The 16143-nt window shown below is 51.4% G+C and overlaps 2 protein-coding genes and 1 pseudogene across 2 annotated transcripts; 1 reads left to right on the top strand and 2 right to left on the bottom strand.

Moving 5' to 3' along the window:
• The first annotated feature begins 3097 nt into the window (after positions 1-3097).
• Positions 3098-3990, top strand: LOC100903050 (mediator of RNA polymerase II transcription subunit 30 pseudogene; annotated as a pseudogene).
• Positions 3991-5034: 1044 nt separating this feature from the next.
• Positions 5035-7745, bottom strand: LOC100902902 (tyrosine-protein kinase receptor TYRO3-like). The gene is made up of 3 exons (XM_018640909.2): positions 7296-7745; positions 7052-7247; positions 5035-6131 (listed from the first exon to the last, which is right to left on the bottom strand). The coding sequence occupies exons 1-3, from the start codon at positions 7743-7745 to the stop codon at positions 5035-5037; spliced, it is 1743 nt and encodes a 580-aa protein (XP_018496425.2).
• A 3420-nt stretch (positions 7746-11165) lies between these two features.
• LOC100902610 (tyrosine-protein kinase JAK2) lies at positions 11166-15916 on the bottom strand. The gene is made up of 9 exons (XM_003747120.2): positions 15808-15916; positions 15363-15495; positions 15111-15212; positions 14571-14970; positions 14053-14463; positions 13560-13934; positions 13273-13469; positions 12409-12969; positions 11166-12288 (listed from the first exon to the last, which is right to left on the bottom strand). The coding sequence occupies exons 2-9, from the start codon at positions 15491-15493 to the stop codon at positions 11166-11168; spliced, it is 3300 nt and encodes a 1099-aa protein (XP_003747168.2). The 5' UTR covers positions 15494-15495; positions 15808-15916.
• Between the last annotated feature and the right edge of the window lie 227 nt (positions 15917-16143).

Here is a 16143-nt window from a genome sequence, read left to right as displayed (position 1 = left end):
CAGACGATTGCGTTCCATGAGGTTCATTCCGATTTCCCTCGGATCCATCGAATACATCAGAATGGGCTCCTGACCGAACGTGAACATCTCCCCCAGAAGGAAACCGGAGCCCCGGAAATCGCTCCACGTGATGAACATGTCGAGCAAGTTGGACTCCAGGGCTTGCCATTCGACTGCTGAGTGAGCAGCGATACAGGTGTTACCGCCCGCCACTGATTCAGATGGAAAACAACCTAAACTTATGTTTCACTGGGTGTGGACACAGGGGTAGCTTTATTCGAGTAATTCAGAGCTTGGCAGAGACGACCGTGAATCGTCTCTGAAGCTGTCACTGACTCACTAAACTCTGAGTGGATGCGCGGTTTGAGACAACCGCGTAACAGCCCTCCTTTCCCGAGACCCCTCTCCCTCTCGGGCCCGGAGATTTTACACTTCACGATGGATAGAGTACATACATACATACTAAATAGGTCTCTCCACGCGTAAATATGTAGATACCTAAGCTTCACCGAACCCGCTTCGTGACACCAGGAACTTGGCCGGAAGGATGTCCTCCTCTTTCAAGGAGTGAGAGAGCCCAAAATCGCTCAACTTGGCGCATGAATTGGACTTTACGAGGATGTCCCGCGCGGAATGATCGCGATGAAAGATCTCCCTCTTCCCAAGGTTTTCCATGGCACTCGCGATGTCACAGCCGAATTTGATAAGCTCTTCTTCCCCCAGACCGTCGCAATTATCGTGGGGGTAATCTGGCGGAGAGCCAATGCCCACGGGCTTCTCGACCATGAGCGTCTCGCCCTCGTCGACGATTCAATCGACGCGCACGGTGCCGAGATGCCTGGGCTGCTCCATGATCGCAACTTTGTGTTCGAAATCTTAATGTGTGTCAATAAATGTCAATGTGTGCGAGAGGAGCGGCCAAATGATGCACAGGGCGCGAGAAGATTCGGCGCGGATTTCGAAAATCCAAGAATTGTCGGATGTGGAGCCCCAAAATTATCGGGTCTATTCGGAGAAAAAGGTCTTGCACGTAATCAGCTCTGACGATCCCCGAGATGAGGAACGGAAAAACTCGACGCTGCTCAAAGAGGTTCCACCAGGCAAGGGCGCTCCTCCGAGCATTTGGTCATGCGCCTTGAATGGTATTCTCTATCCTGCGTTTCTACGTTCTCTGGACTCTCGTAGGTCCGAGGGCAACCCCATCGAGTACTCCGGCACTAAGTCTTCGGGATTGCGTCAGGCGGAAGCCATCGTTCGAGGAAATCGGGGTAGGGAAATTGCTGCAGATGAGGCTTGTCAGCCTATTGGACGACGGACTGGAAATGAGAGGAATCCTCCAGCTATCGCTTTCTCATCTCTACAAACGTGCAATCAAACTCTCGAGCAACTTACGGGGAGCGGCCATGAGCGGCCTAGCATGGAATTCGGGAGCTCGATTCAATCCCGAGGCTGCTGCCCACTCGACGCTCTCGTCGACAGAACTGTTCCCGCCCGTGAGGCGTTTCAACCAAATAGCATCTCGCTCGGTCGGCGGTTTAGCCCCCCTGACTTCTTGCCGTGAAATGACCGTGTTCGGTCCTTGAGAAGAACCTGTCTGCGGGAGGGTCTCTACTCCACGGTTCCGACGTCCTCGTCTTCTACCTCTCGCAGCCAATGTGGGTCAATCCGCAATTGTTCGGGAATGATGAAAAATTTCTCCGGACGAAAATCCCCGAGCGGATAAAAAACTGAACGTTTCGCATCATCCAAAAACTCGTCTTATCAATTTATCCGTCTCCTACAGCATGGGTATTGAGTGCCTAGTCATGCCCTTTCGTTCATCCGTACAAGCTTTTTTGGGCGAGCCTGCGAATGTGCACTGAAGTCCTTCAGGATAAGCCGAGGACATCACACCATAACAACTACGAGAAGCCTCGGAGTTTTTGCGGAGGGGAATCAGTCTCCGATGAGATGATGTAATCAGTAGTGCTCTTCTCGCAGAGGCTCCGTTCCAGATTTTCGCTCATTGCAATTGCGACCAGCATTAGTATCGGGAGTTGTCTCAACGGAGAGAATCCGATGAGCCGGCTCAGATAGGAGTCCGGAGGGCGGCTGTGTTTCAGACTGGAAAGGATCGGAGGAAGGAATGGGACCAGAAACCTTTCCGCTAGGCCGATGAGTTTTAGTGAGACCCCGGGGAAACTCAATCTGGCTTATGAGGTGGAGCTCGAAGTTCTAACACCAAACGTCACCGATATCACCTACGCCGGTTACGGATGAACGGATACCGACGTATGTGAATGGAATTCCTCCGCTGTGTCGGAAGGGGGCATCGCTGCAGTGAAAGAATCAGGCCTTTCCATTATGGCGGTTAGGGCGCATACGGAGGACGAAGTCCCGGCGCTGGGAAGAGGAAGAAAAAAGATTCTCTCGAAAAATACCGATAGATGAATCTCGTGAACGCGGGAGGAGCCTTCCGGAACTTCCACCGTGGGAGGCACCTTGTTCGGAGACATCTTCGAACGGGATCCCTTGCTCGTCGCAACGGACGCCCTCAGAGTTCGCACGCCGCTGCCCTCCATTGACATTCCATCGATGAACAGGTGGAAGGGGTTGACATGAGGAGCACTTCCTCGCGCTTGGAGTCGTGGACCCCTGAGCCCTACGGCTCCGCAGCGGGCGCCCGTTCATTCGCGGAGCTTACCGGAGCCGTTCTCAGACCCTGATGATTCTTTCACCCCGGGAACCCCCGCGACACCGACCCGGGATCCTCGATAGGCTAGCGATTTGACTTCGAAGATGCTTGTGCGGGGTACTCCCTCTATGTCGAGGGGAAGATTGCCCTTTTGGATCACCCGCCGGTCGCGAGGGTAAAGAGCAACCCCGCTGCTGAAAGCTGCGAGCGGGAATGGATGAAAACAAAAACACGCTTCCAATTATCTTTTCACCACGGAAGAACTTCTGGCGCCCTGTCTTAGGGTGACCCTCCTCTAACTTTCAGTGTGACTCTAATCCGGAGACCCTATCATCGAGCCTGCTCATGGCTTCTCCTCACCATCAGGGCGGCGGTATGGTGGGCGGTGGACATGGAAATCAAACGGGAGGAATTCAGGGCGCCATGGGTGGTAGGGGTGGGCCAGGAGACTATCCTCAATCGAATGTGAGGGGCTATCCCCCGCCGAACATGAGCGGCATATCCCTCCATGATCATAACATCGACAGCGATCAGCAGGACCAGGATGGCAATCAGCAGGTCAGTTGAGAATCTGTTGATTCGAGAAAGGTATCGAACGTTCCGACTCAGTGGTACAGCAGGAGTCCTCCACAACCGGCCTAACTTCAGATTTCATCTTAGGAGATCAACCAACAGCAGAACGGCTCAGACTTCAACCTAGCCGTCATGTGTCGGATCGGACAGGAGACAGTCCAGGAGGTCGTGACAAAAGCATGTGAGTTCTTCCAAATTCTTAGGACAATGCAGCCGCCCACAGGGACCACGAACACTCAGGCACGGATTTTCCATGAGGTGAGTCAAAAGCTCGAGTACTGCCCGGTTCCAGGCTCCTCTCTGTCTCACTGCGAGCGAGCTCACCTTACCGAACTCCGATGTTCCTTCAGGAACGGAAAGCGAAGCTCAAAGAAACCTCGAGAGCCTTGCAAGGTCTCTTCATGAGACTGCGTCGGATTTACGGAGTCTGCAATCAGAATGGATCAGGCGCTGAGTTCTCGTCACTCAAACGGGACGCTGGAGCGATTCAACTCGTCCCCCTCGAAGAAGGGCAGCGGAGGGACGAAGAGGAGAAGAAGCCATCCGAGCGCATGAAAGCTCTGATGGACGAGCACCAGGAGCTGGAAGAACAAGTCTGCCTGAAGAACAAGCAGATGAAAGAAATTATCGATGTACTCAGGAGCATTGTCTATGAGATCAATACCATGCTCGCCATGCGGAAGAAACATCTTCCTTTCTCGAATAGAGTGACGGGCTTCAAGTCTAAGCCGCCGATGTTCTAGGCTGATCTCGAGTGAGGCGCGGAGGAGCCGCGATGCATTGCACTGACGTGTTCCCCTTCGAGTTGCCGGCGGTGCGTTCATCCTCATCTGATCTTTTTTTTAATAAGGATTCGAGGCCTTGATAGATAGAGAGACCACCCAGAGGTTCCGAAAAATCAATAAGCGTCTCCAACTGCAATAAATTCTCTGAATACACATATACATACATCATCTTCCCTACTGGCTCAATCAGAGGCATCATCTCTCACTGAAGACGTAGCCGGATGCCCCCCTCTCCCCGATGAGCCCAACGCTCTCTGGAGTAACCTTCCCCCGGGTACCCATCGGTCTTGATCTCCTTTGCACCCCAAATTCCGATACGAAGAGGTCCTCGACGCTATTGCCTCCCTCCTCCGGAGTTTTGCGGTATGCGGTATTGCATTCGCTGGATCCTCAGTTAGAACTTGATGTTCTTGTTGGGAAGGAATTTCGTCTCAAAATCAGCCGCCCAGGACGGACGTCTTCAACGGCAGGAGGCACGTTCCGTAATTGAGTAACGCACCGTGGATTATGGGTCGCATTGGTCTCGGTGAAGACTCTCACGAAGAACGAGCCCAGCAAGTCCCGCGAACGCGTGGATCCTACACGGAAGTTTACAATCTCTTCCCTCCGCCTAGCACGTGCGCTTTATTTCCGATCATATTTCTGAAAGGATAGCTCCCAAATCGCAAGTCCGTTGGTCTCGCTGCGAGATGTCTCGGAACGCGGGTATAAGTCACGGAGAGGAGGAAACTCGGGAAAGAAGGTCCCAATCAAAGGTGGCTGCTCAGTCAGAGGAAACCCGTGAACGACTGCCCGATCCAAGCGACCTCACCTCACCTTTAGTCACGAGAATTGCTTTCTGGCTCGAGCATACAGAAACTTGTTATTTGAAGTGTTTGAATTCACGGCTTCCGGTTAGGATAGAATTCCGAATTTATTTAATCATGCAATCATAGATTTCGAACAATACTGCACTAATTTTTATTCCATTGGAGACAATACTACTCTAGCTATCTAAGATACCTACTTCGCAAATCCGGTTATTCTTTGGAGCATGTTCAGAACACACGCGAAGCTGGGTCTCGAGTTGTAGTCGGAGTTCCAGCATTCTTGCATGACCTCATATGCATCGGTGGGGCAGTCAATCGGGCACGGCAGACGATCGCCGTCCATGAGTGCCATCCCGATTTCCTTCGGATCCATTGAATAAATTAGGATTGGCTCCGAACCGAAAGCGAAGATCTCCCAGAGGAGGACTCCGAAGCTCCAGACATCGCTCTTCGTGGTGAACATGTCGTGCAAGATCGATTCCGGAGCTTGCCATTCAGCTGCAAAGCAGCGACCCAGGAAATGGGCCGGAAGGATGTCATCCTCCTCCAAGCAGTGCGCGAGTCCGAAATCGCTCAACTTGGCGCATGAATTGGACTCTACCAGGATGTTCCGCGCTGCGACATCCCGATGGACGATCTTCTTCTTCTCGAGATACTCCATCGCACTTGCGATGTCACAGCCGAATTTGATCAGCTCTTCTTTTCCCAGCAGGTCGCGATTGGCGTTGAGATACTCAGGCAGGGAGCCAAAGCCCACCAGCTCCATAACCATGAGCCTCTCGCCCTCGTCGACAACTCCAATGATCCTCACGATGTTCGGATGCTCGAGCTGCGTCATTATGGCGATTTCGCGTTCGAAATCTTCCACGGCAAATCGGTCAGCATCGGGATCCACTCTCTTCACCGCGACACTTTGAGGGTCGCCCTGGTCCCTCGTCAGCTTGGCTTCGAAGACTGTTCCGAAGCATCCCTGGCCGATTTGCTGACCCATTTGAAGATCATTCCTGTCGATGAGCGAAGAATAGGCCGGTGAGCTCGCCTGCGCTTCGGGGACGTCATTCCTCGCTCCGCCGAATTTCATCAGTAGACATTGCTCCAAAAGGGGAGCTGATTCTGCAAGCGAAACTTCCTCGCCCTGACGATACTCGACTGCGCGGAACATTGTTCCCACGGCCGCTTCGCCGATGGAATCGTCAAGTTTGCGTTCCCTCATTGACAGCATCGAGGGAGATCCCGAAAGGTCCTTGCCCGTGAGATCGACACCGCGGAAGCTGGAAGTCTTGGCCATTTCTGCAAGAGAGGACATTATAAGTGATTATACAGGAAGATCGGAATACCGCCTGCCTATCTGAATGTAAGCAGAATCATTCATAGAAACAGTCGTCTTCGAAGAACACTTACCTTCTCGAGTGTTATTTTGGGCTAAGGAGTAGGTTGAAGAAAAAGATATCTCTAACTCCGCTCCAGTCCAGCGAAAGATATTCGCCGTAGATGTGCTAACCAATATATACCAAAATGTACCGGACAGAGAGTCCGAGCTCTCACCCCTCCCCATACTATGTACCCCCCCCCTCCCCGCATTCTGAATGCGGCTCATATGCGAATGGGGCGGGTGAGGCGGGGAGGGTTCTGATTTCGGAATTCCTCGGGTGTGAGAGAGGGCTTATAAGCCCCATGGGAATTCGTTATTCTGGAACCCCCGGTCCATAGATCATCAATAATGAGACTGAGCGCACCGTGCAAAGAGAACACAGAAATAATAATTCAATAATACAGACCAAATTAATGCGCCTGAGCATCGAGTAAACAACTGAGGGCTCATCTAATCGAGCCCGGGGTCTTTCCATCGGACTTCTCGTTCGCTAGCGATGACAATGTGTTTCCTCGGATCATTGAGGTTGCGGATTGTTACTGAGCCTAAGGAGTCACTCCGCTCATTGGAAATGCGAGGGCGAGATTTCCAGCATTTTCGCATGACCTCATATGCAACGGTGGGGCAGTCATTCGGGCATGGCAGACGATCACCATCCATGAGTGCCATCCCGATTTCTCTCGGATTCATCGAATACATCAGAATGGGGTCCAAACCGAATGTGAACATTCTCCAGAGGAGGACCCCGAAGCTCCAGACATCGCTCTTCGTGGTGAACATGTCGAGCGGGATCGACTCCGGAGCTCGCTATTCAACTGCTGACGACCCAAGCAGCGACCCAGGAAAATGGCCGGAAGGATGCCATCCTCCTCCAAGCAACGTGCGAGCCCGGGATCGCTCAACTTGGCGCATGAGTTGGACTCTATCAGGATATTCCGCGCTGCGAGATCTCGATGGACGATCTTTTTCTTCTCAAGATACTCCATCGCACTCGCGATGTCACAGCCGAATCTGATCAGGTCTTCTTCGCCCAGCTGGTCGCGATTGGCGTGAAGACATTAAGGCAGACAACCAAGGCCTACCAGCTCCATGACCATGAGCCTCTCGCCCTCGTCGACAACTCCAATGATCCCCACGATATTCGGATGCTCGAGCTGCGTCATTGTCGCGATTTCACGTTCGAAATCTTCCACGACGGATCGGTCGGCCTCGGGATCCTTTCTCTTCACTGCGACACTTTGAGGGTCGTCCTGGTCCCTCGTCAGCTTGGCTTCGAAGACTGTTCCGAAGCATCCCTTGCCGATTCGCTGACCCATATGGAGATCACTCCCGCTGATGAGGGACGAAAGGGCTAGTGAGGGGGTCTGCGATACGGGAACGCCATGCCTCACTTTCCCAAACTCCATCAGCAGGCATTTCTCCAGGAGGGATTCTGCGAGCACGACTTCCTCGCCTAGTGGGTACTCCGCTCCGCAAAACTTTTGTCCCGCGGTCGCTTCGTCGATAGAATCGACGAATCTGCGTTTCCCCATTGACGGCATCGAGGGCGATTTCGGAAGGTCCTTGCCCGTCAGATCTACACCGCGACTCTGACGGCACGTTCGGCTATCTCCTGATTCCGACGATGCGGCAGTGCCGGGGGCGCAAGACTGCGAAAATAGGGTGTCCCGTCGAATACAAGCGCCTTCAACTCCCAGCCCTGGTTTTCCAGCGCGAGCAGAGAGGAAAATCGGAATTCCGCGGTAAGATTCCCCTTACAAGACAGGCTCCTTACAGGCTCGATCTGGACGTCTGGACTTTCGATTTTGCCCGCTCAAAGCGCGTGGTGGTGCTGCTCTCTCTCTAAGTGATCGGCTCCACTGAGTTTTTCTCCATGACTTCCCCGTCGTCAGAATCGTCATAATCGTGTTGTTCCAGCGATCAGATAAAGGCAGCTACCAGGCGCTCCTGGTCCTCAAGATCAACCTGTCGGAGCTGGACATACTTGTCCGCAAATTCCCTGGAAGAGTGAACGCATCCAATTATCCACGAAACGATTTGAGCTCTGACAGCCTAAACTAGGGTCGATTCTGATTTCAGTCGGGGGCATAGTCATCGTCAAGGTATTCCGGGCTGTCGATCGGGTTTTCTGCGCCTATGAGTAAGATGAAATGGAGAATATCTCGAGCTTCGCTCTGTGCAGCAGGAGATTCTTTTTGAAATCAGCTACTCATCCTATGATTAGAATGTGCCGAAAAGAGAGCGTCCCAGCTCTCAGCCCTTTACTTGTTATGTATGGGTATCGTTTCTTGCATTCCTTACGCGGCCTAGATGCCGATGGGCGAAGGGTGGAAAGAGTACCGTCACACGGAGCCCCCCATTCCCGGAGCAATCTCCGGAAAGTAGAGGGGGGCATTCTGGAGAAGCGCCATGAGAATTCTTCATTCCGGAATTTCCACCCGCAGGAGTGATCCTGGATGGAGACAGAAAAACTTCGCTGGCAGATGTACCACCAGAGCCTCGCCCCAGCATACTCAATTTCTCCCGCGGGCTGTCGTACAGGACAGATTTTGGCATATCCACAAAATTCGAGGCGCCTTGCTCCACCGCAGGTCTGCAGAAAAGTCTCGGAGCGCCCCTCTTGCCGGGATCGGGTACAGCCCCTCAGCGCCAGGAATGCTTCCAATGACCGCAGAGAAAACCGATGTTCACTGAATATGCTGAGGACCCTAGGGATGCTCGGAAAATCCCAGTTGAGGGTCTGGATATGGGCGATCCATGGGGAGGACAAGCATACCCATCACAGGAGCTGCTGAATTAAAACATCCAAAATCCGAGGGAGACGCAGTTGGAGCACCTCGCGAGCACACCGAAATGGAGCCCGGGAGAGGCACGGGAAGGCCGAGAACGTGCTGCAATCGCTCCCAGAACGACACAGACTCGCGTCGCTTCAGGGGATCAAAGAATAAATTAAGACTCTGATTCAGCTTACGGAATGAATCGCCACTTCGTAGGGAACCTCTCGCTCAAGGAAGTCAGGCATGCACGTCGTCAATCCTCGGAAACTGAGATTCCCCCGAGGCACGCGTGTCGCGACCAAGGCGTATCCTCGAACCAGCAGTCTTTAAGCTGAGGATCCGAGATTGTCGACATCCACTGGAGAAGTGGACGTCGATCGAGCCGGGAGTGGCCGCTGTGGCACACTTAGGCTAGGATATGAAGACGAGATCTGATTGCCGGAACTTCTCAGCTCTACTCATCACTCAGCCCCGCCTGTCACTTCTAGAATTTCTTTGAGATGGTACGGGGCGTTCACAGAATTCCAAGGCTCCTCATTTCCTCTGCTTATCAGGCGCCTGCTTTCGTTTTCTCGGAGAGACCTCACGACTAAATTCTCAGAGGTACTGTACAATAGGCTGAATGCATCGAGGCGAGAAAAAAAGTCGACTTCACGCAATGCGGTGTTCACGTATGCGCTATGAGTCCAGAGTTGCGAGGGGCCCAAGCGATGACTTCTGAAAGTTCTCCATGTCAATATACGAAAAGGATTTCCGCTCCTGACGAAAAAAGTTCGAGCGAGCAAGTGCGTTACACGGTCTGATCATACGAATAGGCTTCATGTTAGAGAGACGGGCATCATATGGGGGGGGAAGTCCCGGACCTGAGTCGTGAAGTAAGCTTGATCAATTCTTTCCTAGAAAGATGAGAAAAATAGACAGAAAGCCTCGACCCACGGGCAACCTCTAGACCTGGAGGGTCTTCGAGGGCTCGGAAAATAGACGGGCATGACCTTCCTCAGGAATGTAAACCGTACCTCTGTCGTAATCCGCATGGAATATATGCTCTTCACCTATCCGGGAGCCCTCCATGTATATGTTACGCCTGTGCGACAGGTGATCAGATGTCACGTCTTTGTGAAATCGATGTATTCCGGGTGAATCTCAATAAGTAGGGTCTTTACAAGAAAGAATATGTGGCTACGAACATCTTCATGTTTTTGAATGGCCAATCATCAGAGAGGACATCAAACGCGCCTATTCTATCTTCTGAATACTCGAAACGGATAGAGTTGAATTGAAGAATCTTGAGTTGCATGTCCGAGCATGACGATTAAAGCAGTGGATATCGGGTAACGAGGTCGTGCTCGAATCCATGCCTATCATGGGAGCTCTCAGAGGTTCCGGATCAGAACGGTCTCGAGTCCCCCCGACTCATCTGCGCAATCTACTCATGCCGAATAGGAATGAACATATCACTGATCTCGTGCTGGAGATGGTTGAAGAAACGTGAGTTTTCCGCGCTCCGACACGTCGGAGCTGCTGGCATAATTCCGATCAGCGCGACGGGGGTACGAATAAAATCCCCCGGTCAAGGATTGTAAGAAGCGACATGCGGCTCTCTGAAGAGTGTAGGTGAATCGGGATCTATCTCATGGATGAGTCTGATGAGAGGACAAGCTTCGGAAGGATTTCGAGACCTTAGGGAACCCTGCTAGTGTTCCTTGGAACGATGATTCCTCGCTCTGAGAACCCTTCGTGCGACGAACTTCTCTGCGGTGCACGTCATCGAATATTCCGCGGATTCCTGAGAATCAGCTTTAGAGGGATCTAAGAAGGCATTTCCTGCCTGCTGAGGGAACGGGTCGTGACGTGATCTATTCGCACTCCTCGCCCCTGCGGGCAGGATCATGTCCTGAAGCAATCCCTAAGACGGATTAGTATGGCATGAGGAATAGGAAGGGGTGGGCCAGGTGTTCCTCGATCTTATAGAATGCCCCGGAGAGCAATGGGGTATGGATATTATAAGCGACCCTGAGGGTTAATCACATCATCCTCCAAATCAATATCTATCGAGCTTTATTCTTCCAGCGAACATGTGCCAACAATTACATGTACCTACACCTATGTCCACCATGTACCTACATGATTCACGTCTATATCACAATGTACGTATGACTATATTCCACGTGTGGATCACCCGGTCGATTCGACCATGTTCTGGAAGGTTGCCAACAGCGTGGCGAAACTGGGTCTCAAGTTATGGTCGGATCTCCAACATTGCTCCATCATCAGATACACATCCGGGGGACAGTTATCCGGGCAGGGCAAGCGATGTCCGTCCATGAGGGCTCTCCCGATCTCCGTGGGATTGTCTGAATACTTCACGACGGGATCCATCCCGAAAGTAAACATTTCCCAGATGGCGACACCGAAGCTCCAAACATCGCTCTTCATCGTAAATTTGTTGAACAGGATGGATTCTGGTGCATACCATTTTATCGGGAGGCTGCGATCCATGGACTTGATCGTATAATAGTCCGCATCGGAGAGGGTATGTGCGAGTCCGAAATCGCTCAATTTAACGCACGTCTCGGACTGAACAAGAATGTTACGCGCAGCCAGATCCCGATGGATGATCTTCCTGCTCTCCAGGTACTCCATAGCGCTCGCAACATCACGGGTGAACTTGATGAGCTCACGATGGCTCAATTTCTCTTTGTTGGCCTCGAGATAGGCCGGCAATGCACCCATACCGATGAACTCCATGACCAGGAACATCTCTCCCTCGTCGATGAGTCCGATGATTTCAACGATGTTTGGATGTTGGAGCTGTTTCATGATATCTAGTTCTCGTTCGAGATCCTTCTGATTACCGTCTCTAACCGCGGATTTCACTCTTTTGACGGCGACAGTTTGCGGTTCGCCCGAGCTCCGCGTCAGAAATGCTTTGAAAACAGTCCCGTAGAATCCTTGACCGACAAGCTCTCCCATTTTGATGTCACTCCTCTGGATGAGCCAAGTCTCATCATTCGAGACATCGCATAGCTTCTCTTCTTGATTGCCCTCGGAATTATCGCAGCTGAATATGTTGTCGTCGCAAATTTCAGTGTCGACCGTGACTTGCGACAGGGCGAGAGAGCTGACCGTTGACAGGGTGTCGTATTCCTTACTTTTCCCCAACAGTAATCGGAGGAACTTGCTCTGCTTCCATCCTTTCCTGCTCGCTATGGTTGATTGACTCGTCACTGAATCTCGTCTCCGGAGATCTCTGATGGATTCCCGATTCGACCGGGAGGGCAACGGGGGCGGCGCCGGGCTGCAAAGACGGGGTCTGGTCAGGGAGAGAGAAGTTTTCGAGCACCAACGGATGAAGATCCGTCGTTGAATCTTCCTCTTGTCGACTACCAGTGAGTAATTATTCTGTTCCTCAACTTACTTGACCGTGCTCATTTTCGAGAAGTCGATCTGAGCGTAAGTGTTGTACTTCCCAGGCTTGTACGTTTGATAAAGTAGCTGATGTATGGTGCGCACGATCTCTTTCGGGACCCTGCGCTTTTCCGGATCGCTGTGCCAGCAGTCCGATATGATTGGGCAGAATTCCTGAGGCACTTCCGCAAGCGACAGGCGGTTTCCGCTCGCGAAGAATGCTTTCGCATCCTCGTAAGAAACCAATTTGAAAGGACTTTCCGCCTGGTGGAAAATCTCCCACATGGTTGTCCCGAGAGCGTAAAGGTCTGCTTTCTGAGCGTGTGCGACCGAATCCATCACAGAGAGGTATTCCGGGGCGATCCAAGGGACGTCGTCCTCGTTGTACACCTGCAGTCCCGGTTCGCCTAATTTGACCTTGAACGAGTTTTCTGATCGGTCGACTACGAAAGCAGAGCGACAGCGGATCCTGCCGTGAACGAAGCCTTGTTCTTCCAGATACCATACTGCCTTTGCCAAACACAGGGCAGCATCGCCCAGATCACCAATCGTGAGGTCCTCCCCGGAGTTTCTGAGAAAACGGAAGAGTTGGTAATCCACGGGAAAACATGCTCAGTAGAGCCCGTGCTTTCAAGCATTTATGATTTTCCATCGACTTATAGTCATGAATTATTTTCCCAATTTTTTTTCAAACTCTTCTCGTTGGGGAAAGAATGAGGAGGATCGAGAGAAAAATTGAAAAAAAATATCATTATCATAATTAATCATTCATCAATGGATAGGAGCTAATGAAAACGTGATCAATGCTTGAGGCCACGGGCTCTGATGACCAGACGAGGTTTTCGGCTGATTATTCGCTATGTTCTGAACTCACTTTAAGTAGAGATCGAGTGACCCGAGAGGTATGAATTCCGATGCTAAGCAATTGTATGGATGAACTCCGAGGCCGAGTACGGGAACGATTTCACGACATCTCCAGTTGACTATCTCATCCGCTTTGTCGAGAAAACTCCTCAGGAGGCTGTTGTCCAGGAGGATGCGGTATACCACCACACGATTTCTATAAGTGCCCTGTGAGAGAGTTGACGATACGTGTTCATTCCTAGAGAAATCTTGATCTACTTCCATCGGCGATGAGACGCCGGATATTCAAGATCTCACCTTGAGCACCCTCTGCTGCCAGCTGCTCCGCAGAACTGTCCCTTCCATCCGAGCTAAGACATATCGATTGAGGAGGAGACCCTTCCCATCGTTCTCACCACCGGCTTCCTCCTCTGGGATCTCCTTACAAAGTTGCAGGCCTGTCTTCTTGTAGTCACAAGGTGCCAAATGATAAAGTTTCAAGCCTGGAGTCAGCCTCGCGTTGACAAGATCAGTGAGCTGAACGAAAGCATTCTCTTCCGAGTCTCCCTTCAATTTGAAGTGGCCCTCATTCGTCTCGATAACTCTGCTCGAGACCACGCGGCCGTTTGGCGAAAGGATATCGACGTGATAGACTCTATAAAGTTGACGATCTTGCCGCACCAAGAAGCACCCCTGAGAAGGAAAGAAAAAACGTCGACCTGATGCTCCACTGAATCAGAATCTGCCTTCGGTATGATCGAAGTTCTCCGTCGCAAAATATTCCTCCGACATCTCTAGAATCTGTCCTCACCCTATGATCTTTGATTTCGTGCAGAATGTTCTCCGCAACCGCTCTCTTGATTGGACCGTGGATTTTGCGCTTCTTCATTGCGACGATCGAGGGCGGTTGGATGTTGGGGCACAGAAAAGCTGTGAAACGTCCGGTCATACGATAGTAACCCTCAATGAGTGTCACGAGCTCGACGAGTCGATTCTCCTCGAGAGCGAGGTAGATTGGATGCTCGTCGCGGACGTTCAATTCCAACAGATTTTTATTCACGATGTTCATGTAACACATCTGCGTTATCGGGAAGCGTCTATCATCTTGCTGATCCCGGAAAATTCTGAGGAAAGGACCCTCTTTCGCTTCCGCCGTGCAGTACGACAGGTGGCCAACAATCACATCGGCTTGATGAACAGTCTCGTTGTCGAAAACGCGAACCTGCGAGGAATTAAATTATCTCGTGGAATTAAATCCGCACCTGGTCGAGACCATGAGAGCGCGGCATCACCGACCACGCTCGACTCCGCGGTGTAAGGCCTGCATACCTTGAAGTCTTCTTGACGACTCTCGAGTAGAACTTCCCAGATTCCGTCGATAAAGGCAGTCTCGATGTACCGGAGATCTCGTTTACAATTCTCGTAGCACCGCTGTACGTTCTGGATGAAGAACTTTTTCACAACCCTCTTCTTCCACCACGAGAAATTCCAGCTCGGGGGAAAGGTGATCGACTGAAGAAAGTCGGCACTTCTATCGTTACTGGGCGTCTCATTGTTTTCCACCAGTTGCTTGACGTAATCCACCGCGACTAGACCGATGAGATGACTGACTAGCTCAGGGTTCGGCTCTTTCAATTTGAACTCGTTCAAGAGGTAATCCAGAAGCTGGTAATAATAAAAATCTAGGACGTTGTCTTCTAACAAGAGCTCCGTCTTGATCGGATGGAACCTGTCGAGATAGATGATACCCGTTTAGCTCAAATTGATCGGCATGGTGCCACAAGGCGAAGCATCCTGTCCCAATTACGCCACAGGGAAATTCCCACAGATTCCTTCCTCCAATCGAGTTTCATGGTGAAGGTTGACTACCTGATGCGCAGCTGGAGATTATATTGTCTCCCATCGCCCCCGACCGTCTGGTGGGGGCTCAAGAAAACTCTCTCGTCCAAGTTGTAGAGCGTTGTCAAGTACCTGCAATCGAAATTTCTGTATTATGCGAATTTCCTGAAGCTCCCGGAAGGAGCAGGGGTTATTACGGAGGACAACGGAGAATGAAATGCCAGGCTACAGCTCCTCCTGGGATATTTATCCATGCTGAGTTCCCATCGATGAGGGACCCACCGGTAAACGGGCGTGATTCCACTGAGCTCACAAGCTCTCTGGATCAAATCATCGACCGAATAAGCGCTCGTCGACTCCAGCAGAAATGTTTCCACCTTGGGCAGATAGCTATCCAGCGAGATTTTCGCCATCTCTGGGAAGGAAGGAACCGTCCTGAGGATTCCGCATCTCCGCTCATTCTAATCATCATCTGATTCCCCCAGTTGACGGAAGAACTATCTAGCCACTCCAGTCTCCATTCTATTATACGTTCGCAGAGCGGAGACTTTGTCTCAGAACAGGCCTCGGAATAGTTTCTCTGGATGATAATGTGGCGGGCGCCGCACGCTTCCATATCATTACGCAAAAAGGACGAAACGATAAATTCATTGAGTACGTAGCCACTCAACCTACGACCCGTGTTGTTTATCACTCGGTAGTTGAACACACCATAGATAATACTCACTACTCAAACATATGATGACAACCCCGCTCTCAGCAACTCCCACTCCGAAGTCAGAAACTCCTTGTTTTCAAGAAATTTTGACGCTCTTGCGAAGACCGGTGCGTACTCGTGCAGCGGAAAACAACAAGTTAGGGTGCCCGAGTATCAGACGACCACTCTCGCTTGTTTTTGAAGACCGCTAGCTCGGCCTATCGAGATCACAGTCGCTATCTGTCCTCGGTGAACGAAGGAACTCGACGAAATGGAATAATACTCTATTCTCCAACAAATGATGACAACCGCGCTCTCAACGCAGAACCGTCCCACTGACACTCTTCAATTCAATAGCGGTGGGGG

This window comes from Galendromus occidentalis, unplaced genomic scaffold (assembly GCF_000255335.2).
Source record: "Galendromus occidentalis unplaced genomic scaffold, Mocc_1.1 scf7180000077512, whole genome shotgun sequence".
NCBI classification, from domain to species: Eukaryota; Metazoa; Arthropoda; class Arachnida; order Mesostigmata; family Phytoseiidae; genus Galendromus; species Galendromus occidentalis.
The sequence above is the reverse complement of the archived record's forward strand: the minus strand, read 5'-3'. Positions and strand labels throughout refer to the sequence as shown.